This window comes from Candoia aspera, chromosome 1 (assembly GCF_035149785.1).
Source record: "Candoia aspera isolate rCanAsp1 chromosome 1, rCanAsp1.hap2, whole genome shotgun sequence".
NCBI lineage: Eukaryota > Metazoa > Chordata > Lepidosauria > Squamata > Boidae > Candoia > Candoia aspera.
In genome coordinates, this window is record NC_086153.1 from 306,415,839 (window position 1) to 306,442,668 (window position 26,830).

General features: G+C 38.6%; 1 protein-coding gene across 2 annotated transcripts in view; it reads right to left on the reverse strand.

Moving 5' to 3' along the window:
- ITPK1 (inositol-tetrakisphosphate 1-kinase) overlaps positions 1-23,479 on the reverse strand; it is a 123,651-nt gene extending 100,172 nt beyond the window's left edge. The window contains exon 1 of one of the 2 annotated variants that reach the window (XM_063290259.1): positions 22,637-23,479. In XM_063290259.1, the coding sequence (XP_063146329.1) occupies positions 22,637-22,731 (95 nt within the window). In that variant the 5' untranslated portion in view covers positions 22,732-23,479. The remainder of the gene's footprint in view (positions 1-22,636) is intronic. The other variant, XM_063290260.1, reaches the window with a different exon arrangement.
- Positions 23,480-26,830: the final 3,351 nt, after the last annotated feature.

The following is a 26,830-nucleotide window of genomic DNA, read 5'->3' on the forward strand; positions in this document are numbered from 1 at the left end:
TGAATGAATGAATTTCTTAGACTGAAAAAAAAAATCAGTTTTCAATTACTTAAACACACAAAACCTTTCTTCCTCTCATAAAAAAGATTCCTCCTACATCATATGATCTGCAGAAGCTACATTTTAATGTAGTCTGCTACAACAAAGTATATGGATATTTCTTTTCAAGAGGTATCGTAAAAGAGCATTGATTCAGAGAGTCAACTGTAGCCATATTAACAAAGCTAAATAAATATTCTAGACTGATTCAAAAACAGAATTACAAATATCAAATCTACAAAGACAGAAAAGCACTATGCTTCAACAAAAAAGAAACTAAGCTATGCCATTCTAAATTAAACAAAGTGAAATAAGCCCTAAATTGCATGAATAAATGCAATTCTATTAAAAATTCTACCCACTAATACGTTTCCTCCAGTTTTTGGCCATGTTAATTCCTTTATAAATGGAAATGTGGGCTATAAATTGAATAAAATATGAAGAGAAATTATTGATGTCATCATGTTAGACTACAACTATTATCACTCTGGTCAACATAACAAGTTGATTAGTCCTGTAATTTATAATTTTGCCACACACTTACATAAAAATCAGTAAGAATCTGCATCAAGATCATTACTCTTTCAGGTATGGCAACATGGGGTTAAGAACTGGTGATTATCTAGGGCTATTACCCAGTAGGATACAAGCCAAACTTAAGTATGGACAGAACTGTATAAAAGAAGCCAGAGTTTCCAAGGTAGATGATTCATTGTACTACATATACCACATGCTGATGTGTTAATAGATCAAATGACTAGTAAACTAAAAAAAATCAGAAAGGAAGCGATTAGGGCCACTGTATAGCTGCAAAGATGGCAGTGTGCCTCAGTGGAAAATTTCCATTAATTGTAAGGAATTACACAGCAATTAGTTTAATATGGTTCAAGGTACACTGTAAAAATAGCCAAAGAAGAGCAATGCATAACTTAAGAGTCATTATCCTTGCCCTAAATAGGATAATTTAGCAGAAATGTGCTTTCCTCTCTTTAAAAGTTCTAAATGTCATTTACTGCAAATTAGCTATCATTTGGATAAGCATCTTGGGCATGCTTTTCAAATGAAAATTACAGAAAGAAATATCACAATAGTATTTTGACTCTAGAAAAATAAGCAGAGGTATTAACAGAATTTTTTGTTGACTAGTCAGATCCATAAAGCCTTTATTATATCTGTTTTTGCTTTATCTGACATCTGAGATAAAACTATTACACTCATATCACCAAGCCACATTATGATTTGTTTGGTTTTGGTTTCACATTTTGTATGAATCTGGTCCTTGTGCCTTATTAAATTACTCTAAAGCATGACATGGGTAAGTGAACCAAAACAATATATTGAAGGTTTTAGTTTCTTTTTCCTTTTAGAACAGGTACTTTTTGAGAAGAAAACTTGGCAACTATGCTTTGCCTGTGTGACCTAATAGAAGAGAAACATTTCAGGGGTGACTATTCATAAATTAGTCTTGAAACTTATGGGTTAATTTATTAATCTAATATTCAGTTAAATGAGTCCTAGAAAGCCACGTCAATTGTGAAGCAGACCCCTTCCTCAATATAGTTTAAATATGATCAAAATTACTGTGACTGTAAGACTATGCAGAATTTGTCATCCTTTAGTTGTAGTCTGAGTCAGTGATTCTCAAAGTGTTGTCTACAGAGATCCACAGGTGATCTGCCATAGCTTCCTCATGCTCATGGGCCAGAACCTGCTAGCTGCCTCACATCCTGCCTTCCCACATGCCCTGACAGCCAGCTAGTTTGCAAGAATGGATCAGTTACTGAAAACTGATTCACTGAAGCATGGAAGTGACAACACAAATAGCAACATGAGTACTAAAATGCAGCAATTTGAATTTTAAACAGGTCTTTAGCACAGATCTGACTCTAAGTCTGCATGTGCTATGCAGTGCTAAGTGTAACTGTAATCTTGCACAAACTACTCAAAAGAAAAGAGCAAATTAGAATACAGTTATGACTATCTAATATAGGATTTCACCGGGCTGGAGTCCTTTCACTTGTAGCCCCTTAGTATTTATGAGGTTTCTACTGAATATAATTCTTTCCCAGCAGGTTTTAATGGTATGGGGTAAAATAATTAAAAAGTCTTTTAAAAGTGGAAAAGATGGTAAGGCATACATAAATGCTATGATCATTTTCTAATTTGCCAAAAATGTGAACTCTCATGCTCTTAATGATGAAAACTTAGGGAGAGGATTGTTTGTTTCATTGGGTAGTCTCAGCCCAGGATTAACCATTAAGCAAAACAAGCAGATGCTTAGAGCACCAAGAAAGAGGGGCACCACCAAGTTTTCCCCCCTAGCTATCATGCCCATAACTCTTTCATGGCCGTACTCAATTTTAGTTATTTTTTTGTAATTGTCCTTATTTGCCATGTTCAACTTTAATCTGCATTGACAAAAAAACAACTTTTTTTTGGCATGCTGAGTGACTACAGTTTAAAAGTTTGGATTGAAAGTGTCATTAGATATCACATTTGTTTCTGCCTCATGGTGTGAGAGTTTTGCTTCTGTCAAGGGGCTCCAATGTTGGGCTATGCTTAGGCATCATCCAGCCCTCAGTAGTCTGCACATTTTCTGAATACTCATTTAGTGGTCCAAGACTGCTGAGTTTAAGAAACACTAGTCTGTAGTATTAAGGGTACTATAACCCCTCAACTGTTATTTGCCTTAGCACTAATATTAATGTTCAGCAATGATATGTTTTGTTGTAAACAATGTATCAATTCAATTGTTAGATGACTAAATTCATTATAGTAATGATTTTTTTTTTACCTTGACGGGGAGAGAAATCCAATGAAGAACACACATGGGAAAAAAATAATCACAAGCCAAAGTTCTGCCATCCATCACATTAACCCTATTTAGGCACAATGCCAAACCATAACTTTCTTTTCATAATTATCTGCATCAAGTCACATGTTTTTACACACACCATTCTCCCCCTCCAAAGCATCTGCAAAGTTAACAGTATGGCATATATAATCTTCAATATCACTTTTGTCCGAAGTCAAAGTTCAGAAAATTATTTCACTTAACTATAGTTAAGATTAACCACAGCTTAAATTTGAGTATCACACTGTACTGCAGTTAATTTAAATCAAAAGTGGAAGCTTCTAGTCTCTTTTTTGCTGCCACATTGGATGATAATGGAAAGCAATTAAATCTCAACTTTAAGGCTTAATGTGTAGTGAGTGCAGTGCCTGGCAGAGGCAGGAAAAGAACTTCCATAGACCAAGTGGCAGTAAACTGATGAAGGCACATTGCATAATGCTGAAAAATAGTTAGGATGAGACTGCTCAAGTGGGTAGGCAATTATCTTGCTGGCTACTAAGTTTCAGCCTGCCAGTTGCAAACTGAAGAATTCTGGCAACCTCTGACCCCACACTGCTTTTGTGAAGACATATCCCACAGATTCTTGGGGTAATTTTTTGAACGCCCTGCTGTTCAAAGTTGCAGCAAGACATTTAACCATGTTTTCTCTTGTTTGGTTGCCGATGTCCATATTGAGCACAAATAAAGCTCAAAGCAGGAAAATGAAGGAAAACTGCTAAATAATTTAAGAGACACAAGTTAAGGATTTCTTTTCCCATAGAATAGAAAAACTGAAAACTGTTCCGATTTCTATTTAGCAGACATAGGGTTTAAGGCTATCATTATTGCATCTGTTATCAAGCCTAGGCAGACTTGCATAACCATCCCAAGAGTTTTTAACAATTTTTTATGGAACCATTTGCCTTAACAGCTGTTCACTTGGAACATCTCTAAATACATACCCTGTTATTTTACATCACAATAGTGCTAACTCACCACCAGACTATTTCCTCCACTTATACACAGTTCACATTTAAGCTGGGCAAATAAGTAAAAGAAAAAGAAAGAAAAGGCTACACATCATTTATATAACACTGGGGAAAACACCACAAAAATAGATAAATCAGCTTTAGCAACTACAGAAAGCAATATTTAGCAGTAGCCTCATTAATTTATAATTCACATGCAAAAAGCTTTAACAGCTACCTTAGTTGTCCCTGCACTAAAAGCTACTCATCTAAGATCACCTCATGTTGACTAAGCCCACGTGGGAATTTTTTTGCTCTTGCACTACTGCCTCACCAATGAGCTACCATGTTACTTTTTAGTAGCTAAAACCATCTTATATTTTCAGTTCCTCATAACCATTCAGTTATCTTTGTATACTCCAGACTGTCCTTAATTTACAGTGACTAAGTCTTTGGGTCTATGGCAACAGTTAAAATCAAACTGCCCTGAAGAATAATAAAAAACAAGAAGGGGTCATTTTGGCCATCAAGTACAACCTCCTCCTCAATGCAGGAATGCAACGTAAAGCATCCCAGACACAAAACTGAGCTGCTTCCTCTTAAACAAACCAAGTTAAGAGAAGCTTTTTTGAAAATTTCAGCCAGATTTGTAAGTTAAATCCATTGTTCCACATCCTGCACTCTGGAACAAGAGAGACAGCCTTGACCTTCTTCTTGTAACATCCTTTCAGGTATTTGAAAAGTGCTATCATATTCCACCCAGTTCCTATTTCTCAAGGCATAACAAAGCTGAGCTCTTTCAATTTCTTTTCATAGGTCTTCATTCTAGTCTCCTGATCATCTTGGTTGCCCTTCTCTGAACTGTTCTAATTTATTTAAATCCTGATTAAACTGTGGTGCCCAGAACTGAGACAATATTCACTGTGTGTGTATGTTTGTGTGTATCAAAATAGAATTTAATAGAGCAATTACTTCCTGTGATTTGGAAATTATACTTCCAATTATGCAGGCTAAAATTGCTTTTGCTTCTTTGTAGCCACATCACACTGCTGGTTCACACCAGACTGCAATCAGCTATTATTGTAAGAATATTTTGCAAATATTACCACCAACCTAGGTAATACCCACATGCTATAATGGTGTCCTTGACTTCTGTTTCCTAAGTGAGAAACTTCACACTTGCCTCTTAAATTTCATTCTGTTACTTTCAGCTATTTCTGTAATCTACCAAAATCATTCTGAATTTTATTTTTGTCTTCTAACATACCAGCTCAGGTTTTTTTTTTTTTTTTTTTTAATCATCCACAAGTTTGATAATCATTCTCAATCATGCTATCAAGTCCATAGTTAATTAGCTTGCTGTCATGGAGAATTTACCAAATGCTTCGCTAAAATCAAGGTATATTATGCTTATAGAATTCCCACCTTCAGCAAAGGATCGTTACCTTGTCGTGGTGCTGGAGCTTGAGCACCTCAATGATGCCATGAGCTAAACCGTGAAGGGCCACCCAAGACGGGAAGGTCATGACAGAGAGGTCAGACTAAATGCGATCCCTGGGGAAGGTAATGGCAACCCACCTCAGTATTCTTGCCGTGAAAACTAAATGGATCAGTACAACCAGAGATATGTCGGTATACCATCGGAAGATGAGACCCCCAGGTCGGAAGATGGTCAAAATGCTACTGGGGAGGAACAGAGGATGAGCTCAACTAGCCCCAGACGTGATGACGCAGCTAGCTCAAAGCCGAAAGGACGGCTAGCGGCCGACGGTGCTGGTGGTGAACGGCGAATCCGATGTTCTAAGGATCAACACACCATCGGAACCTGGAATGTAAGATCTATGAGCCAGGGCAAATTGGATGTGGTTATTGGTGAGATGTCAAGATTAAAGATAGACATTCTGGGCGTCAGTGAACTGAAATGGACTGGAATGGGCCACTTCACATCAAATGACCACCAGATCTACTACTGTGGACAAGAGGACCACAGAAGAAATGGAGTAGCCTTCATAATTAATAGTAAAGTGGCTAAAGCAGTGCTTGGATACAACCCAAAAAATGATAGAATGATCTCAATTCGAATTCAGGGCAAGCCATCTAACATCACAGTGATCCAAATATACGCCCCAACCACAAATGCTGAAGAAGCTGAAGTAGAGCAGTTCTATGAGGATCTGCAGCACCTACTGGACAACACGCCTAAAAGAGATGTTATTTTCATCACAGGAGACTGGAATGCTAAGGTGGGGAGTCAAATGACACCTCGAATTACAGGTAAGTATGGCCTGGGAGAACAAAACGAAGCAGGACACAGGCTGATAGAATTTTGCCAAGACAATTCACTCTGCATAACAAACACTCTCTTCCAACAACCTAAGAGACGGCTTTATACATGGACTTCACCAGATGGACAACACCGAAATCAGATTGATTACATCCTTTGCAGCCAAAGGTGGCGGACATCTGTACAGTCGGTAAAAACAAGGCCTGGAGCTGACTGTAGTTCAGATCACGAACTTCTTCTTGCACAATTTAGGATCAGACTAAAGAGATTAGGGAAGACCCACAGATCAGCTAGATATGAGCTCACGAATATTCCTCAGGAATATGCAGTGGAGGTGAAGAATAGATTTAAGGGACTGGACTTAGTAGATAGGGTCCCGGAAGAACTCTGGACAGAAGTTGGCAGCATTGTTCAGGAGGCGGCAACAAAATACATCCCAAAGAAAGAGAAAACCAAGAAGGCAAAATGGCTGTCTGCTGAGACACTAGAAGTAGCCCAAGAAAGAAGGAAAGCAAAAGGCAACAATGATAGGGGGAGATATGCCCAATTAAATGCAAAATTCCAGAGGTTAGCCAGAAGAGATAAGGAATTATTTTTAAACAAGCAATGTGCGGAAGTGGAAGAAGACAATAGAATAGGAAGGACAAGAGACCTCTTCCAGAAAATTAGAAACATTGGAGGTAAATTCCAGGCAAAAATGGGCATGATCAAAAACAAAGATGGCAAGGACCTAACAGAAGAAGAAGAGATCAAGAAAAGGTGGCAAGAATATACAGAAAACCTGTATAGGAAGGATAACAATATCGGGGATAGCTTTGACAGTGTGGTCGGTGAGCTAGAGCCAGACATCCTGAAGAGTGAGGTTGAGTGGGCCTTAAGAAGCATTGCTAATAACAAGGCAACAGGAGACGACGGCATCCCAGCTGAACTGTTCAAAATCTTGCAAGATGATGCTGTCAAGGTAATGCATGCTATATGCCAGCAAATTTGGAAAACACAAGAATGGCCATCAGACTGGAAAAAATCAACTTATATCCCCATACCAAAAAAGGGAAACACTAAAGAATGTTCAAACTATCGAACAGTGGCACTCATTTCACATGCCAGTAAGGTAATGCTCAAGATCCTGCAAGGTAGACTTCAGCAGTTCATGGAGCGAGAATTGCCAGACGTACAAGCTGGGTTTAGAAAAGGCAGAGGAACTAGAGACCAAATTGCCAATATCCGCTGGATAATGGAAAAAGCCAGGGAGTTTCAGAAAAACATCTATTTCTGTTTTATTGACTATTCTAAAGCCTTTGACTGTGTGGACCATAACAAATTGTGGCAAGTTCTTAGTGGTATGGGGATACCAAGTCATCTTGTCTGCCTCCTGAAGAATCTGTATAACGACCAAGTAGCAACAGTAAGAACAGACCACGGAACAACAGACTGGTTTAAGATTGGGAAAGGAGTACGGCAGGGCTGTATACTCTCACCCTACCTATTCAACTTGTATGCAGAACACATCATGCGACAAGCTGGCCTTGAGGAATCCAAGGCTGGAGTTAAAATCTCTGGAAGAAACATTAACAATCTCAGATATGCAGATGATACCACTTTGATGGCTGAAAGTGAAGAGGAACTGAGGAGCCTTATGATGAAGGTGAAAGAAGAAAGTGCAAAAGCTGGTTTGCAGCTAAACCTCAAAAAAACCAAGATTATGGCAACCAGCTTGATAACTGGCAAATAGAGGGAGAAAATGTAGAAGCAGTGAAAGACTTTGTATTCCTAGGTGCAAAGATTACTGCAGATGCTGACTGCAGTCAGGAAATCAGAAGACGCTTAATCCTTGGAAGAAGAGCAATGACCAATCTTGATAAAATAGTTAAGAGCAGAGACATCACACTGACAACAAAGGCCCGCATATTTAAAGCAATGGTGTTCCCTGTAGTAACATATGGCTGCGAGAGCTGGACCATAAGGAAGGCTGAGCGAAGGAAGATCGATGCTTTTGAACTGTGGTGTTGGAGGAAAATTCTGAGAGTGCCTTGGACTGCAAGAAGATCCAACCAGTCCATCCCTCCAGGAAATAAAGCCAGACTGCTCACTTGAGGGAATGATATTAAAGGCAAAACTGAAATACTTTGGCCACATAATGAGAAGACAGGACACCCTGGAGAAGATGCTGATGCTAGGGAGAGTGGAAGGCAAAAGGAAGAGGGGCCGACCAAGGGCAAGATGGATGGATGATATTCTAGAGGTGACGGACTCGTCCCTGGGGGAGCTGGGGGTGTTGACGACCGACAGGAAGCTCTGGCGTGGGCTGGTCCATGAAGTCACGAAGAGTCGGAAGCGACTAAACGAATAAACAACAACAACAGAATTCCCACAATATGGTAAGGAAGTTACTGATTTATTCTTGACAAATCTATGCTGCCTTCTGGTAATTACCACACTGTTTTCAAGCTGCTTACAGACTTGTCTTTTTATGATCCACTCTAGAGTCTTTCCAGAAACCCATGACTGTAGTTCACTAGGTTTCCTTTTTTCCTGTTTTTGAAGACAGGGACATTTGCTCTCCTCCAATCAGCTGGCATTTTATCACTTCTCTGCCATTTCTTAAGGTATAATATCTAAGTGTTCACCCAGTTCATCAGCAAATTCTTTCAGTACCACAGGATGTAATTCAACTGGTCATGGGGATTTACACTCATTCAAAGCAAAGAGATATTCCTTGATCCTTAGTCTCAAACTTCCATCATGTCCCTTCATCCTGCCCTTCACAGTTTCTTAGTGGAATACATTTTGTTATTTTTCTGAAGACCAAAGCATAAAAAGAATTAAGTATGATTTCCCTCATTAACTGTTAGAAATTTGTTGTCTTCCCTGAGCAGTTAGTATACTGAACCTTTAGTGTTATTTTGAACACAACTCAAGCCTTTTTGGTTATTCTTAGCATATTTCATTAATCTCAACTAATTCTGTGTGTTTACTTTCCAGGTATCAGCTCCAAAGCCCTGGTTGCATTCTATGAGTCAAATAGAGGCCTCCAAACTTAAAATGTACAAAGCACAGAGGCAAACAATAGAAATGCTGATTGTAGCAAGGCAAATAAGTAAAAGGACTTCCATTTCCATCTGCCAAACACTACAGCAAGTTTAGCTAATTGAGAAAATATGAAACAGATTCTCCAGCATATGCCTTCTGTACAACCACTGAAGCTATTGTACAGCTTATTTTTCTGCATATTGGAGAGGTCTGACAGAGAAAAGAGAAGAACTGAAATCTTTTTTTATTTTTGCTTTTAATTGAATACAAAAGCAAGCAGAAAAACTAAATATAGGAAGGAAGGAAGGAATCCAGATAAACAAAAACATAAAGGGCACATACACATACACACACACACACAAACACATATACACACAGATACATATACACACACACACACATATAAAGGTTCTACCTAAGCACTTCAATGAGTAGTAGCCATACTTCACTATAATCATCCATAGCTAATCTATGTCACTAAGTGGTATTTTGTTTTAAATATTTCTGTGATGGTACAGGTTCTCAAACTGTGGGCTTTTCCCCCTTCCAGAGGCACAAGCAATTTAGAAAGGAATCACGATTTTTTAAAATTTGCAACTTTGCATAGGCAAAGGGGTAGTGCTGTCAGAACCTGCTCTTACTTTGCCTAGGCAAGCCCACAACTGGCCTATGCAGGCAAAGTGGGGAGTAAAGGCAGAACGTTTTAACAGGTAGCTAAATACATGAATCTAGATCCAATAGAGACATCACACTGACAACAAAGGTCCACACAGTTAAAGCACTGATGTTCCCCGTAGTAACATATGGCTGCGAGAGCTGGACCATAAGGAAGGCTGAGAGAAGGAAGATCGATGCTTTGGAACTGTGGTGTTGGAGGAAAATTCTGAGAGTGCCTTGGACTGCAAGATCAAACCAGTCCATCCTCCAGGAAATAAAGCCAGACTGCTCACTTGAGGGAATGATATTAAAGGCCAAACTGAAATACTTTGGCCACATAATGAGAAGACAGGACACCCTGGAGAAGATGCTGATGCTAGGGAGAGTGGAAGGCAAAATCAAAAGCTGATTTTTGAACGTTTGCTGCTGGGCACAATTTTACATAAACTTACACAACAGCTTCTTTTACAGTATTACCTTTCCTTGGTTCTTCCTTCACCTCATGTGCTACAATCAACATACCAAAAATGACTGGAGGTTCAGTTAAATTGAAGTCCAGGCTGGAGAGTAAAGGGAAGCAACACTCAAGAATTTAAGGATTCAGAAAGGAAGTCTATTTGTTTTTATTTCAGGCAGGTATGTATTTTAGCAGAAAAAGCGAACAGAAGGTATGTTAATTCTCCCCTATAAAAGCTGGGAAATAGTAGATTGCTTTTGAGTATTTTGAAGCAAATTATTTGTAGCTCAGGGTTGAACTGTGCAGTCCTTGGTGCTCTCTGAGCCTTGTTGTTCTCTTGCAGATGTTTCATTGCCAGGCTAGGCAACATCTGCAGTGAGAAGAGGGAGTGGGCCTTGCTCTCAGTTTATATACTGTGGCTTGCCCTGCTTGTGTTGGTAGGGGTGTTGTTCTCTCCTTGGGAGTTCTTTGATTGGGCTGTTGTTTGCTGCTTGGTTGACTGACTGAGTTAATAGTTCCTTGAGTATTTATTTATAAGACAACTATAAGAGGCTAGAAACCGGGAGACTGTGAGTTCTAGTCCTGCCTTAGGTACAAAGCCAGTTGGGTGACCTTGGGCCAGTCACTTTCTCCCAGTCCTAGGAAGAAGCAATGGCAGACCGTTTCTGAAAAATCTTGTCAAGAAAACTGCAGGGACTTGTCCAAGAAGTCTCCGAGAATTGGACATGATTGAAAAGGTTAAAAAAAAAAAGACAATTATAGGATAAGGTCAAATGAATTTTCAACAATATTCTTGTTTGGGCATGCACTCTACAATACACAATATGAGCTGGATCCTAGAATGGAACGATATTCTAATCTAAGGGGTTAGGGAAACATAGTAATTAGCAGAGGTTTTAACTTGACATGAATGAAATCAAATCTTCTGAATGCTATCAAGAGTTGAGGAAAACCAAGGCAACTGTCTCCATGTCAATAACAAGTATCACTGGGAGACTTAGTCAATAAAATAATATTAGGCTGTTAGTTTTTTAAGTTTAAGGCAGAAACTATAGCACAGGAAACGAGTTCTGTGCCAGATCTCCCATGAAACAACGCCCTTTGTGCAACTGTGTACATAGAAGGCAATAGGCTAATAAGGAAGTAACTGCTTCAGAGTAAGCCGAAAAGAGCAATGAGCATGAGTGCAAAGTTACTAAGTTTTGCTTGCTCCATAGCTTCCTGTTACTACAATGCAGTAGTAACATTGGAAGACTGAATGGAGACATTGAAATAGTACTTAATTTGTCCTTAGCAGGAAACAGAGAACTATGTACCAATTTATTTAGTGCCATTGAATAACAATACTATTTGTTTTCTTTAATGGATGAAGCTATTGGTTTGGGTGTTGGCATATTCATTTCACTTTCTGGAGGCACAATTGTTTTGCCTGTAGAAATGATACAGAGTTTAAGATAAATATGAAACTGCTATGATCTAATATTTTTAATTTATTAAATAAACATCCTACCCTTATAAACCCAAAGCTTTTCAGGGTAGGAAAGTATTAAAACTCACATATTAAACAATAACAAGCACAAACTTATTTTAAAATACCTACGCAGATCAATGGAGTGACATACAATGCGAGAGAAAAATCATGCTCTCAAAGAGATTATTTCTCATAAGGAAATGGGGAAAGAGCAATTGTCTATGACCGCCACTGCACCTACCCACAGAAGATAATGGTGGCCAATGGTCCCGCAGTGGAAATTTAAGAGAACAAGTTGAACTGCAACTAATACACTCCCCATCACTTTTTCCCCCCGCTTTGATAGAGACATGATAGCTATGAACTGTCCTATCAGGCATACCCCAAAAGGAACTGCTGGTGCTACTTTTCCTTGCTTTGGGGATTTCACCCACTGAATGCTAAACAGTGTATGGTACACAAATATTTTTTTCCAAACCTGAACCTGCAGCTCCAAAAGGCATCTCATGAAAACTCCAGTTATTCTGGGTGCACTGAAGATGAAGTATGTTCCTTGATTCACCAAATTCAAACTACTCTTTAGGTCAGTGGACTTTTTTTTAAGTCTAAGATTAGAGGACAAAATGGCAGTCCAAGCTGTTTATAATTTTTGTTATTTTTATTATATTTATATCCTGTCTTTACTTTGTACAACTCAAGGCACGTCACATAATGCTCCTGCCTATTTTCCACATAACAACCACCTTGTGAAGTGGGATGGCTTGAGAGGGAATAACGGCCCAAAGTTATGCAAATGGCCCTCATGCCTAAGGAGAACCAGGACTCATGGTCTTCCAGGTTCTAGAACAGTACCTTAACCACTACACCAAACTGGCTCTCAGTTTTGTGTTGAACTAATCCTTCATGACAGTTTTCACTCTTGATTTCCAGACCTAGGTGTGACAGTAGTAGTTAAGGGATGTTAAATAAGACACTTCTGGCAACAGAAAGAAATCAGAAACATGGGATACAAAAAGATTATAGCAACCATAACACACTAGTGAGTTTACAAAACCCCTTGGTCCATGTCTGCTGGAAGAACCAGGTCTTCATTGCCCTCCCAAAGGATAACAGAGTTGAGGTCTTGTGGACCTATTCCAGACAGCAAGAACAATAACAGCTTTTACATGATTATTACATAGCAGAAGTGACAAGGTACTAAGTGCATGAAAAAGAGAATGATCAGATTCGTGCTATACATGGTAAATCCAGAAAGACTATATAAACCAAAACAGTATGTTTATCTGGTTTTGACTTAGAATAATGTATGATCACAGCCAATTATGATCTATTCAGTAATCATGGCTAATGAAACATTGCTTAGCACAAGATGTGAATCCCACCAACAGATTGGCCCAAAGTCACTCAGTGAGCTTCATGGTTGAATGTTATTTTGAATTTGACTCTCCCTGGTCCTAGTCCAACAAGCTAACCACTATAACATATTATCCTTGAATTTCATGATGGAAAGATATGCATTTAATAGTAAAGCAAATAGTATCAAAAAATAATCAGTAGGCATTTATACTAACTCATGTAATCCCTGAACCAGGATGAGTTCAGTTATGAAAACAACTGCAGCATACATTGCTGGAAAAGCCTGAATTAACTTGAATCAACTGACAGAATAAATTTTTAAAAATTCCTGGAATTCCACTGATATATTGCTAAGTGAGTACTGTTCCCACAACAATGCTGTCAAATAACTTTTCTTATTTTTTGCTACATAAAACTAGGGGTTTATTTTTAAAAAAATGAAGTATTTAAAAATGTATAACTATATTATAATTTCTGGATCTATTATTTATGAAGCCTATCATTCCTCTTTTATCTCCTATGGCAAAGAGAATCATGGAGTACTCTAAAAAAATCAACTTCTAAACACAAATATAAGTACCAATCGAAGAGAGTATTTGTAGCTCAGGGTTGAACTGTGGAGTCCTTGGTGCTCTCTGAGCCTTGGTGCTCTCTGAGCCAACAAGGCTCAGAGCGCACCAAGGACTCCACAAATATAAGTTCTGTGAAATGAATTATTACTCTGGCAAAGTCACATGGTGCATAATAAATGAACGTTTTATAATATAAATTCTTTTATAATTTTTATGACTGGACAAGTCATTTACTAGCAACCCCAGCATGTTGATAAATGACAAGATTAGATATGACAGAGTCAATCTCAGATACTCCTCAAGCATAATATCATTAACCGTGATGAACTATGCCGAACTCCAACAAATCTGAAGTTGCACTGCCATCCCCACTTTTGAAAAGAATAAAATGTGTATTTCACATATGTGTAAAAGATTAAAATAGTTAAAGCAATAGACTGAACTGCAGCTACTTTATTTCAAAACAGAAAACTAGCAACTAGTCCCCCCCACCATGCGGATAAAGAAATAAGTCAAATTATTTCAAAAACAGAATATCCAAGTATACCTAGCTGTCAATTTGATTAATGAGCCCCCAGTCTGTATGACAGCTGCAGGACTGGCTAAATAATTTTAGTCTCACCCAAGTAGAGTTCTTCATTCTTAGCAGCGCTATCCCAGAAGGCAGCTGCTTGTCATCTTCACAAGGAGCAGGTTACTAGTTACGGTGGCTTCATAGAGACATAAAACCAGTGCACATCACATTAAACCACTGTTTATCCATGCTTTACAAAATGAACCACAACTTGTTGAGTGTGCGTAACATGCTAAACCATAAACCACTACCAACCACAATGACTAGGTTCATACAAGCAAGCATTCTACACAAACAAATCATGTTTTGGCTTAGCATGTGTGTGAACCAAGTCAGAGACTTAATGGAACATAAAAGTTACAGCATTTGCACCCTTATTATTTTCAGAAAGTTATATATTGCATAGTGTATAAAGTATTGTACTAGGAAAGGTGGGAACGAGGCTCATGTCCACCCTCACCTACAGCAGTTTGCTGCACTTCATGTTAAAAAGCCAGTTCCTAGAAACAACTGGGCTTCTTTATGTTCCCCATAATGACATTAGCCTTTACAATTTGCTAAAAAATAATTAAATTCATTGTCTTGAAAAATATTAAGCAAGAAACTATACAGTATCTTCCCATTTATTCAGGAAACTATTATATACTGCTGCTTACCCTATCCTGGCATGAAATTTCATCTCCCATAATTCCCAGTCATTTAGGGCACCAACTTGCGGAATGCTGATATACTGTTAGCATTCTGATTCACCCGGTCACAGATTTTTAGAAATTCAAGTTTAACACCACACAGTAAGTTCTTGGCACTGCATAATGCCAATATCTCACTACCTATCTATTGCAGAAAAAATGCCATATGCTCTTTAATTAGAAGAATTATTAAAGAATGTTATAATGATGGCTTACAAAAGTTGTCTGTGGGCTTTAACATTGAATATAACACTAGAACATTCCAGCTACTATCTTTATCAGCCATTTATTAATGAATTCTAGGTATTCTGAAGTCACGCAGGAAACTACTTATATTGAATCAGACCATAGGTCCACAAGCTCATTATTGTCCCTGCCAATCTTTCTGACTTGGCTGCCTTCCAGGTCTGCTGGACTACAATTCCCATCTCCTCTCACTGATGCTGGATGTAGATCACATGGGCCTGGTCTAATGTATCTGGGGGGCATCTGGTTGAAAAAGGTGCTTATACACAGATCAGCAGTGGTTCCCTAGGTTTTTGGACAGGAGCTGTTCCTCATAGATGACAATAGCTGATCATGGGACTTTTATTATGCAAAACTACGTGCTCTACCACAAAGTTTTAGCATGTTCGTGCTAATACAGTAATCACCAACTTGATGTCCATGTAAAATAATCAGCTGACATATTACTTTCCTATGTCCTTTTAATGACAACTAAGAAACATTCAGTTTCCACTCACCATATAATCACTGGTGTCAGGAAAAACTGATAGAAGCATACAAGCTTTCTTTCAAAAGTATTGCTTGCATGCACAGCCATCACATTCAATTTAGGCCTTTTCATGTTTATCCAGCTGTTAATGGAAGCAAAAACTCAAGGACAATTCTACTCAATTTACTCCTCAAGCACTGCATAAAATACCCAATTCAGTCAAATCATAACTACAGTTAATTGCAGGTCATCTTCCACATGGACTTGTAAAAAACTGGCAATCAAGGACAAAATCTCTGAAGCAGGAGCTATTCTGTCATTCTATAAGTTATGTACTTCAGTACCCCAGAGACTATCCTTACAATGTACAATATTTCTGCAAAATATTTCCTACTAATTTTGTCCCAAAATTAGACAAAAAAACTGAAAACAGTTTTCCTACTGAAAAGCTGCTTTTACAAGAATAGAAAACGGTCCCTCACTTTATTCTTCTTGTAATTCTGTTCCTTAGTAAGACTGAAACATAGTAAAGCAATGTTCTAAGCAATGTTCATCTTTGCTATGGCAAACTTACTTTCTTACAGTCCAAGAGGTCTCCATATGCAGTAAAATCAAAGGCTACAAGAATCAACATTTCCTACAATATTTTTGTATTTTCTTTCTTATATGAAATCTTTCTAGGGAATTCAAGATGCAAAGCCCCACTATCTTTATAGGTATATAGTATAGTATATAGTTTATTTTATTTATTTTCTATCTCGCCTTTATTATTTTTATAAATAAGTCAAGGCGGCAAACATACCAAATACTCCTTCCTCCTCTTTTCCCCACAACAACCCTGTGGGTAAAAGGTACTAAATGAGTAACACATATCATATGAGGCCACTTCTTGTTGAAATATAGTTCACTGAATAAATGGCAACAGATTGGGGCCATATGACATATTACACCAGAACTTAAAAAAAAAAAGCATTTTAAGGCCTAGAATAATGTATGAATCAGACAAGTATTTAGATCTTGTATTGCTTTTAGATATAAGCACATGCTAAATAAAAATATTAGTACCATTACTCTTTGTTCCTACTCAGTAAGCTTCATAGCCAAGTGAGATTTGAATCAGGATCTCTATAACCCATTTCCGACATTGGCTAAAAATATACCATAATGACATCTTTTTCAGGTCTTCTTTGGCAAAAGTAAGTTTTGAAGAGCTTCTTTTAACCCATATCTACAACAGCTAAATGCATTCACTATTGAAGTAATATATACTAGATGGAGAAAAGAGGCTTGAGATTATATTTGTACTTGAACTTTTTGGGGGGGGATCCTTTTATCAGCTACACACAGTATAACTGTCCTACTTTCCATAAACAGCCAATTCTGTTTATCTCAATATTACATAATGTCAACGGTTCTAGGCAGGCTGATCAGGAAACAGGCTCCACAACGACTACTGGAATTCTCTTGTTACAGGGTATAACAACAGAATCTTAAAAATCTGCTAAGAGATTCTCTCTCCTGTCTTATACCAAAGAAAATCAAGGCAAGGCAATCTTGAGTTTCTTTCTCACTCACTCCTCCCTTCCAGGTTTAAGCTGGTGTTTAATACCTTCTTCAAGACCATCTCCATACTTCTTTGCATACAATTTATGCTTATTCCTTCATTGAAGTGTCTTGGCTTTTTGCCCAGTGGCAAAAAAGTCCAAAAATGTATTTGACCAAAGAAAAGGCTTTCTTCGTGATTCTGTCTAACTGTAGCCCAAATATCATCTTCGAATTTGCCTGCTCAGAAATGTTTCTGTGTGAAGAGACAGGCAGGAATAGGTGACGTTCAATGGAAAAAGAACAGCTTAGGTAAGCATTTTAGGAGAAAATCCACAGATAACAAAAGAATTAGCTTTCCTACCAAAACAGATTCTTTGTTACAGTGCTATATTGCATCCCAACCCAATTATATTGTCATATGAACAGAATATGTGTTGTTGCTCTTATTCAGAAAATATGCAATGATGAATAAATATGATAAATACCTTATATTCTGAAGGTAACTCAAGCTACAATCCCCCCCCCCCCCATTCTGTTGATCTACCAGAACTATACAAAAAAATATCACAGAATCTATAAACTAGCTTGTATGTACAGGATGAATGGGAAGAAAATGTGTATTAATGTAAAGCTTTTCTTCCAGAAACTTTTATTATTCCACTGATCACTGCTGTTATGAATCAAATGAAGTGACTACCATGTAAGAAGACCATCTGAGGCAACGGAGAGAGCTCCAGCACAATATTCTTCCAGACTAGAAAACATTACGAATTTTAGAATTATGATCGTAGTGCTATCAATAAAGCTTAGCTAATCAAGATACCAATAGCAGAGTTCATTCTGGACTTTAGTATAAAAATTGAACAAATCAAATTAACAGCTAGTATAAGATTTCTCATACTTTTAACAACTTCATTAAAACAAAGATGTTCATCCCTTCTACAGACAATATTTGAATATTACAAAGCAGTCTGTCCTTAAATCTGTTTAATATTTATTTATTCAATTTCTATAGCCGCCCATCTCAACAAGTGACTCTGGGCACCTTACAACAATACTATAAAACAGTTAAACAGTTACAATTAAAACAGTTACAGTACAAGATAAATATACATGGCTACCAATAATATTAACTTCAGAATCTAAAGTAAACTCTTAGCTGTCACTGGGCAAAGATCTAACAAAGGATTATTAAAATTCTGCAAGTTTGGGAGAGTTTATCAGAATTCCTGGAAGATATACAATATACTTCATTACTTTTTAGACAGGTTATTAATGTCCCCATTTAAAAACATTTTACACTTAGATCATCCCTTATGTTTGGCCCAGTTGTTTATTCATTTAGTCACTTCCGACTCGTGACTTCATGGACCAGCCCATGCCAGAGCTTCCTGTCGGTCGTCAACACCCCCAGCTCCCCCAGGGACGAGTCCGTCACCTCTAGAATATCATCCATCCACCTTGCCCTTGGTCGGCCCCTCTTCCTTTTGCCTTCCACTCTCCCTAGCATCAGCCCCTTCTCCAGGGTGTCCTGTCTTCTTATTATGTGGCCAAAGTATTTCAGTTTTGCCTTGAATATCATTCCCTCAAGTGAGCAGTCTGGCTTTATTTCCTGGAGGAGTTTGGCCCAGTACTGTATATCTAATGGTTTATGCTCAATACCAACAGTGTTTAACTAAGTTTATCTTAAATTATATGACCTATCTAATTCAAAAATTGGAAGTACAGCTTTAATTCATTCTTCAGGAAATAAATACTCTAGTTCATATATGAGGAAAAATTCTCAGATTCAGAAGGTACCTTCCTGTTCGCTCTGATGGGGGGCAAAAATATATGAAAGACCACATTACTGTCCTGCTTCTAATTCTCGAAGTACATAATGAGTAATTAAACGCACACTTAGATCTTAAGTATGTACATCAAGTTTGTTATAGCTTTTACTTCCAAAAGCACTGACACCACCAAAAGAAAGAAGACGCCACAAAAAAAGTTTAGTAATTTCTTTTTTTCTCCCAGGTACAAACCATTCATGTGACCATCCTGGAAAGTTTCACAGAACTGGATATTAGAACTGTCCAATATTTTAAACAATTCATATTCTCTGAAGATTTTTCTACAATTCTTTTTCTTAAACTAGTAACATTGTTCTGAATTGAAGTGGGATAGTCATCTATCTCATGAAAATTTTGAAGTGTCATGGCAGAAACAGCGTTCCCTCCTCACTTCACCAGTTCAATGGTATTTTTCAATATTAAAACTTTATTATTCTTATCTCTAAAGTTCTTGGCCTCCTTGTTCATAAAATGTGTTGTGCGATTTAGCAGGAATTTTGAACACAAAGGTACATTTTAAAAATTGTTTCCTTATATCACATTTATAAGAATATTTTAACTACCATGAAAACTTCCTCAAGACTGTTGAGTAAGATAGAATTACAACAAATGGGATTTTATGCATGCATGCAAGCACACAGATTTTGTCTGTTGCATCTGAGGTCCGCTAAAACAACATCCATTAAATCTAGGGGGTGCTGTACTGCCAAATTTAAATTTCTACATAAGTGGAATATTACCAAGGAAGTTCAGTGTAATCATATTTAACCAAGTCTTAGAAGCTCCACAACCACTGCCAAGGAAGCTGTTAGAAAAAAGGGCTTCTTACTGAAAACAGAAATTTCACCCAGAGAACAAAAATCACTGAGATGCACAAGTAATGTGAGATCATCAACCTACAGCATAGCTAAAGAAAAAATAAGATGTTGAGAAGCATCACACTGATATTAATATTATTTAATATGTCAAAAGCAGAAAATCTGGTAGGATAACTGGTTGGCAAGGGAATTAATATTAAAGGAAAATAAGAATGTAGGGAAACAAATAATGTTTTGCTTTCACTGTAAATCCATGCTTTAATTGGTACTTTTGGAAACAGTTTCTTAGGGATTGTAGCACTGAGAGGGCACTGAGGCTATCCAAACCAAATCCCTACAAAATGTTGGAGTTCCAATTAAAGCACCCAGAGATTATGCTTCAGTACTTCCTGTGAAGAAAAGCCCACCATTTCTTATAGTAATTGGTCCCACTGTCCAATTGCTCTATTAAGAAGCTTTTCCTAAAATTCAAAGAGAATCTGCTTTCCTACAATTTAGGACTGTTAGTCCACAATCTGCTGGGATGACAGAGAAGGAGTTGCGATCTTTTGTGTAATCTTCCTTCAGCCAGCACTATTCCTATCACAACCTCCCACAAACTTCTCTTCTTAAAGCTACACATACCCAGTTTCTGCAAACCTTCCTACTGACCTTAATCTATTCAGGTTAATTTGAATTTTCTTAAAGTGTTTTGCCCAAAATTGGACACAGTACTCTAGGTGATATCTGATCAACAAAAATAGAGTACTGTAGGATATTTTCTATTAATTGGAAACTATATTTCTATTGAAGCAGTTTAATAGCGTGTTTGCCTTTACATTCAACTTACAATCAACCACATTTTCAAGATCTTTTCTGTAAGTTCTGTTGCTGGTATGTATTCTAATCATACATTCGATTTTTTCCCCTTAAATGAAGAATTCTAAGATTTAACAGAAGCAAATGCAATCTGTTATTTTCAGCCCATTTCTTTGAATTGTTTTGAATTCTGATGTTTTCTGGGGTAGTTATACTATCCCATTTTTTTAATTGTCTGCAAATTTCATAAGTACACCTTTTAGTTCCTCATCCATGTCATTAATATACATACTGAAGAGTACCAGGCCCAAAACCCAACCTTGTAACTCTGTTCTTGTTGCTTCCTCCAGTTTGAAGCATGAATCAGAGATAAGCTCTTTTTGAGTGCCATTTTTAAACCAGTGGTGGCGTATAGTTCAATATTTTAAGAAGAGCAACAGGCTGGAAGGATGTTCATCTATTCTTTTACCTTCCCTCATAAAACAAACATTTAAGAATTCAAATACTACATTTATAGCCAAAAAATATTTGTTAGATTTAGAGATACTGAATTTTTTTTTTGTTGAAAAAAAGAGCAAATAAACATATCTGGGAATACTAACTTAATCAAAATTTTGTTTGGATAAAATCCATAAAGCTTCTGTTACTATCTGTAGTAAATGAACATTTATTACCTGTTTTAAATGAACATTTTTGATTTCCAGAATTTAGCTGCTCAAGAAAGGTAACAATTTCAGAAAAAAACCATAGCTACCAATAATGGAAATCATAAAAAATACCAGCTTTGTTTAGGAACTGCTTGGCAACTTATAGCTGTAGATTTTCCTATTTATCCACTCAGAAATATCCCAATTATCCTGTTAAAACACTACTATCTGTAGTGGGATGGTTATATAAAAAATCTCACTAGCTTGTACTATACAGCAAAACAATTAGCCCATTCATCCATTTACCAGTGAGAACCATTATGTTACCATTTTGGTTCCCAACCAGAAGCAAAAATCTGTCTTGGCTTTATAATTAATAAGCTCTGAAATCTTGAACCCAAAATAGCTTAGCAGAGAGACAGAGGGAGGATGGGAGGGGGCATGGCTTTTGAGTTTTGTAGTGTTTGATTGCAAAAAACTGCTAACATTTAGGCCCATCTTAGCTTCAGGCATATGATTTTTTTTAGTGCTGCACTTAGAAGAAAAATATCATTAAAAGATGCAAGGTATCTCTTTAAAAAGAAAGCAGAACTGAGGGAGGCAGATATGTGTAAACAGTTGTATATGCACAATGTTTTTCTTCGAAAACAGTATTATGGAAAGCCTAACATTCCAGTTTGTTTACTCATTCTTTCAAGGTGAAGGAACCTGCTTTCATGGATCAATTCACTATGATAGCACTTAAGCCTGGCAAAGAAAATTCAAAAACCGTAAAGAAAAAAAGGGTGGCTATAACTTTCCTCAATATGTTATTTCAAACATGCACTGCCTACAATGCACTTTACATTCCTAAAGCTTCACATTATAACAGCCGATCTGTTATTGGTCCATCAAAAGAAACCAATGAAATCGAAAGCTTTTCACATCCTTCCTAGATAGCTTCCTTAATAACGTTTTATTTTAATCACATTTCTTTTCCTTAATAGCCCAGTATTCTTTATGCAGCTCAATGCCCCAAGTGGCAATCATTAAGTCTTCCAGCCAACCTCCTTCAAAGCTATGCTGGTTGGGGATTATGGAGGTCCAAAATATTAACCCAGGCGGCACTTGTGCACACCTTACTTTGATAACTAGAAATAGCCATCCAGCCCATTGTTTTTCTACACCAACCTCTCACAACTGGGTGGCAATCGAAATGCGTTAAATAGGTAATTAAGTAATAGCATTTGCCCAAGACAGAGGAAGAAACTGAAGTATCAACTTCCTGAGTCCCGGAGATAAGGCAGTGAGTTCTCACCCAAACAACCGCACATACACACCCAAGCAGCTAGTCTAAGACTCCATTCCTTACCTGCAAAGATCTGCAAACGCTTGGAAATTGAGCTTCTTGATTTTCTTCTCGCTCAGCCAATAACCAACCCTTTTCCCTTTCAGAAAGGTCTGCATCTTGTTGCCACTTCAGCAGAGCATGCCGTTCTTCTGAAAAGGGGATAATTAGGAAGCCTGCTCGCCAAAGGATGCCGACACCTACTTCGAAGTAGTTACTGTCGTTAAGAGGACAAACAACGTTCAGTTTCCAGAAAGCCTAGAACTCGGGAAAGGGCGAAGAGGGGGCCCAGCTCTCCAGCATTTCACCCAGAGGCGGGTCTGGGGGAAAGCAGCGCAAGCCTTGGCCGGAGCGGAGAGGCAAGGATGGAAGGGAAGAGGAACCTCTCAGCAGCCATCAGTAAACTTCCTCACGCCACCGAGGGCATGGCTGAGGCAGGGAGGCAAAACGAGCCAGCGAAGGGCGGCGAGTGAGCAGCAGCAAGTTCGGTGCAACCCTTTTCTGCAGGCCCTCCGAGAGTCTCGGCGAATCCGGAAAGGTTCCGAGACCGCGGGAAGGTGCCTCCGGCTGTGGGAGAGCTGTTCCTTCCTCTGCCTGGGTGAGGGAATGGATTCGAGGCAGCGACGGCACGGCTAGGCTTTTCCGAGAAACCGCCGTCTGAGGCGGCAGCGGCAGTTCAGAGTTTATAAGCGGGAGCCCCGGCTGGGCTGGGCTGGGCTGGGCGACGAAAGAGGCGAATTCAAGGCGCTCGCCTCCTTCCTCCGTGGCTCTCGCAGCCTCTCAGATCTCCATTTGCCCGCTATTCTCTGCCGCCTCTACTTCCTCCTCCTCCCGCCTCCGCCGCCGGTCTCCTCCTCTCTCCACCTCCGACACCGAGGGGAGGGGGCTCGAGAACACACCCTCCCCGCCGCTATAGCAGCCGCGTGTAGGGGCGCTTGCCCGCGAAAGGCACTGCCGCCTTTCTCCTGCGCAGGAGCGGCGAATCGTCCCTTACGGCACTCTCCGTAGGGACGGGGGGTGTAGAAGCTCGCCCCCCCCCGCTCCGGTTTTGGAGGCTGCAGGGAACACGGTTGCTGACTACGCGAGACGATCCCTTAGCGTGCTACTCGCCTACTCGAAAGGAAGCCCCGCAGAATTCGGTACGGCTTACTTTTGTGTAAAGAAAGCAGAGCCTTTAAAGACACTCGCGCTGCTCCCTGGCCGTCCGCTTGGAGTGCTACCAAGCTAAAGGCATTAGGCAGCTGTTCCATGAATCTCCCATTAAGAGATTTATTTGGGAACGGGAAAGGAGGGGGAGGAAAAGCGGGGAGAAAAGACGGAAGGGCTCTCCAAGGAGATGCATCATCGGGACCCTTGGACGTCCGGTAAACCAGCTGGGTCAACTGCGCGATAAAAATCTGGTCTGGAAGGAAGGCTGGGAGCTGCCTTCTCTAATCCCCCCCTTTTCAGATTATGCCGGCTGGAGGTTCGGGTTCTCTGCTGAGCAACTGGAAGGATTCTTTTCTCTGCAGTATAGGAGACCTGTTTGTGTTGATAGTATTGCAGGTAAGAAGAGCATTCTAATAAAATCCAGGAAAGGCATTCTTCGTCATTTTCTGAAAACAAGAGATTAGGGAGCAGAGAATCCAACCTTGAATGCCCTTTCCTTCTAAAACTATGCCGGGTTAACACTAGCATTGTCAGAGCAGTGTTTCTCAACCTTGGCAACTTTAAGAGGGGTGGACTTCAACTCCCAGAATTCCCCAGTCAGCATGGGGAAATGGTTGGATGGATAATTCTGGGAGTTGGTCCACCCCTCTTAAAAGTTGCCAAGGTTGAGAAACACTGGCCTAGAGGCTAGGGATCTGGCCGCTTCTTGCCTTTACAGCTTTTTGGCTTACAGGAAGAGCAAAGAGAAGGACAAGAATAATTTTAAAAAATGCAACTGGTTGTGCTTCAACTTCGTTCCTTTTCTTCTCTCCCCCCTCCCCCAATTTCATGCACACATCTTTGCAAGTTTAGTGCACCACACAAAACGATCTTCTCAAAACTGATGCCATTGAGAAGCTTAATAAATCTATGCATCCTGGTTGGAGCTTTGTAGTCCAAGACACTTGGGGAGCACAAGTTGGACAAGTCTTAAGATTACAACTGATTTTGCATAACATTGTAAGCCAACGTTTGCTTAAATATGGTCTAATAAATAAACAATAATTGGCTGGCTTCCTACAACAAGCTAAGTGGTCACAATGGTTGGGTTCAAACAACAGTATGACAAAAATAAATTGCATTATGGCTTAATTTGATGTGTGGCTCCAACCAGAAGGAAATTCAAACACAAAATCATGCCTTTGTGCTATCATTTTTTTGGCAATTTGCCAAACAAAAGAATCCAATAATAACTCATTAAATTTATATGCCGCCTAACTTGCAGAAACTCTGGGTGGTTCTCGATGGTGGTGAGTTTACTGTTGTAGGGTCCCCATATTGATATCATTTGCTTGCAAAGTAGATTATCAGAGGTTAAGCCCAAAACTCATTTTTCATCTTTGGCTTGGAATAAAGTAGAACGTACTTAAAAACACTTTTTGACCAGAGACTGTTCAAGATTGCAAATGCACAAAGCTAACAAGTTCAAATTCTGCATGCTCCCCCTATTTTACTTCCTATCATGTATAATTCTGTAACCAAATTTGTAGCTTATTGTGTTTTGCAAATTCAAAACTGATGCCAGAACTGACAAATGTTTGGTATAAATCCCAATTCCAGAACTCCAAAACAATGGTTGTTTTGAGATGAAACACTATAATAAGACACAAAGCTTGCTTCAAATGCCAATACACTGAGGGATAAAATGGTGGTGACCATGTGGCCAGCAAATTCTCAGCTTTATAGTTTAAGGTATCATATAACACAAAATGCTTTTATTATGTCATTTGGCCAGGCCACGTGTATCTAGGACCTTGGACTTTCAAGCCACGTACGTTGGGTGGAGGAAACAATCCTACAATAGTTATTATACAACGTAAGCAGAAGGCAGCCATTGTAAAGGCATATAATTTTCCAGAGCCTCTCTCTATTATACTATTTGTTTAAATATACATATATATATATATATGAAATAAAGTATATAAATTATATAAATTAAATATATGCTTGGACAAGGCCAAAAGCCAAAAATAAACTTATGCTCAAAAATAATTCAGTACGAGTTGTTGGGATTTTTTCAAGCCACAATTGGTATCAAACAGTAGTTAGTATGTTGAAGTAATGATTTTTGCCCAACCATAATTTTCCCTTTTGGACATAAATTTCTCGGCCAAACCTATCTGAAAGTGTTCTTTCTTCATGTTTCTTGGGGAAAATGTATGGTGAGAGGGTATAAATACAGGCCACACTGACATGACAAAATGATAGGTAGTAAAAGTGTGCAATGCCATTTTAAAACAGTCTCATATATGCAGTTTTCAAAACCATGATTTGCAAGTGCAGCATGAGCTATAGGTCAGTGGTAGAGCATGTGCTTGGTTTCAATCTCAGTCTCCAATAACTTCAGCTGAAACATTCAGATAATGACAAAGACCTTTCCAGCAAGAGAAATGTTGTCGATCAAAATAGAGAATACTGGATCAGTAGGGAGATAAATGCAGCTTCTTATTAGCATTAGTAGATAAATATTAACATACTCTCTAATTCTTATTTTCTGAACATATACACAAGCTGAAATCAGTTGTCTACTTCCAATTGTGAGATGCATTTTCCGAAGAAAAATTACATATACAAATGGATACTAGATACATGTATGCCTATGTTGGTGAAAATAAAGTGTAACCATTCTATTGGGGAAAAAATGCAAAAAATGTGCAAAGTAGGAATAAAAATATGCCAATTTGGAAATGTTTGCACATTTTGATGCAGAAAATTCACAAGCTGATAGAGAAAAGGGACCAAACAAACAACCCTGAAGTCAGAAAAATTAGAAACTGGGTAAAACCAAACTACAAAATGGGCATTTCCATACCATTAGTGTTTCTACTCCCCTAATACCTTGCTAAGCAGTTTGAAACTGAACTGCTCTCATCTTCACTTCTGCCAACCTCAACATGCAGAGAATACCATGAACCAATTGGTGCTCACCTTCTCTCTTCAGCAAACTAAAAGAACATCATTCAATTGGTGTCCTGTCCCCTGCGCTGTCAACAATCACGAAATAACAGAAGTCCATTCATTCCACATAAA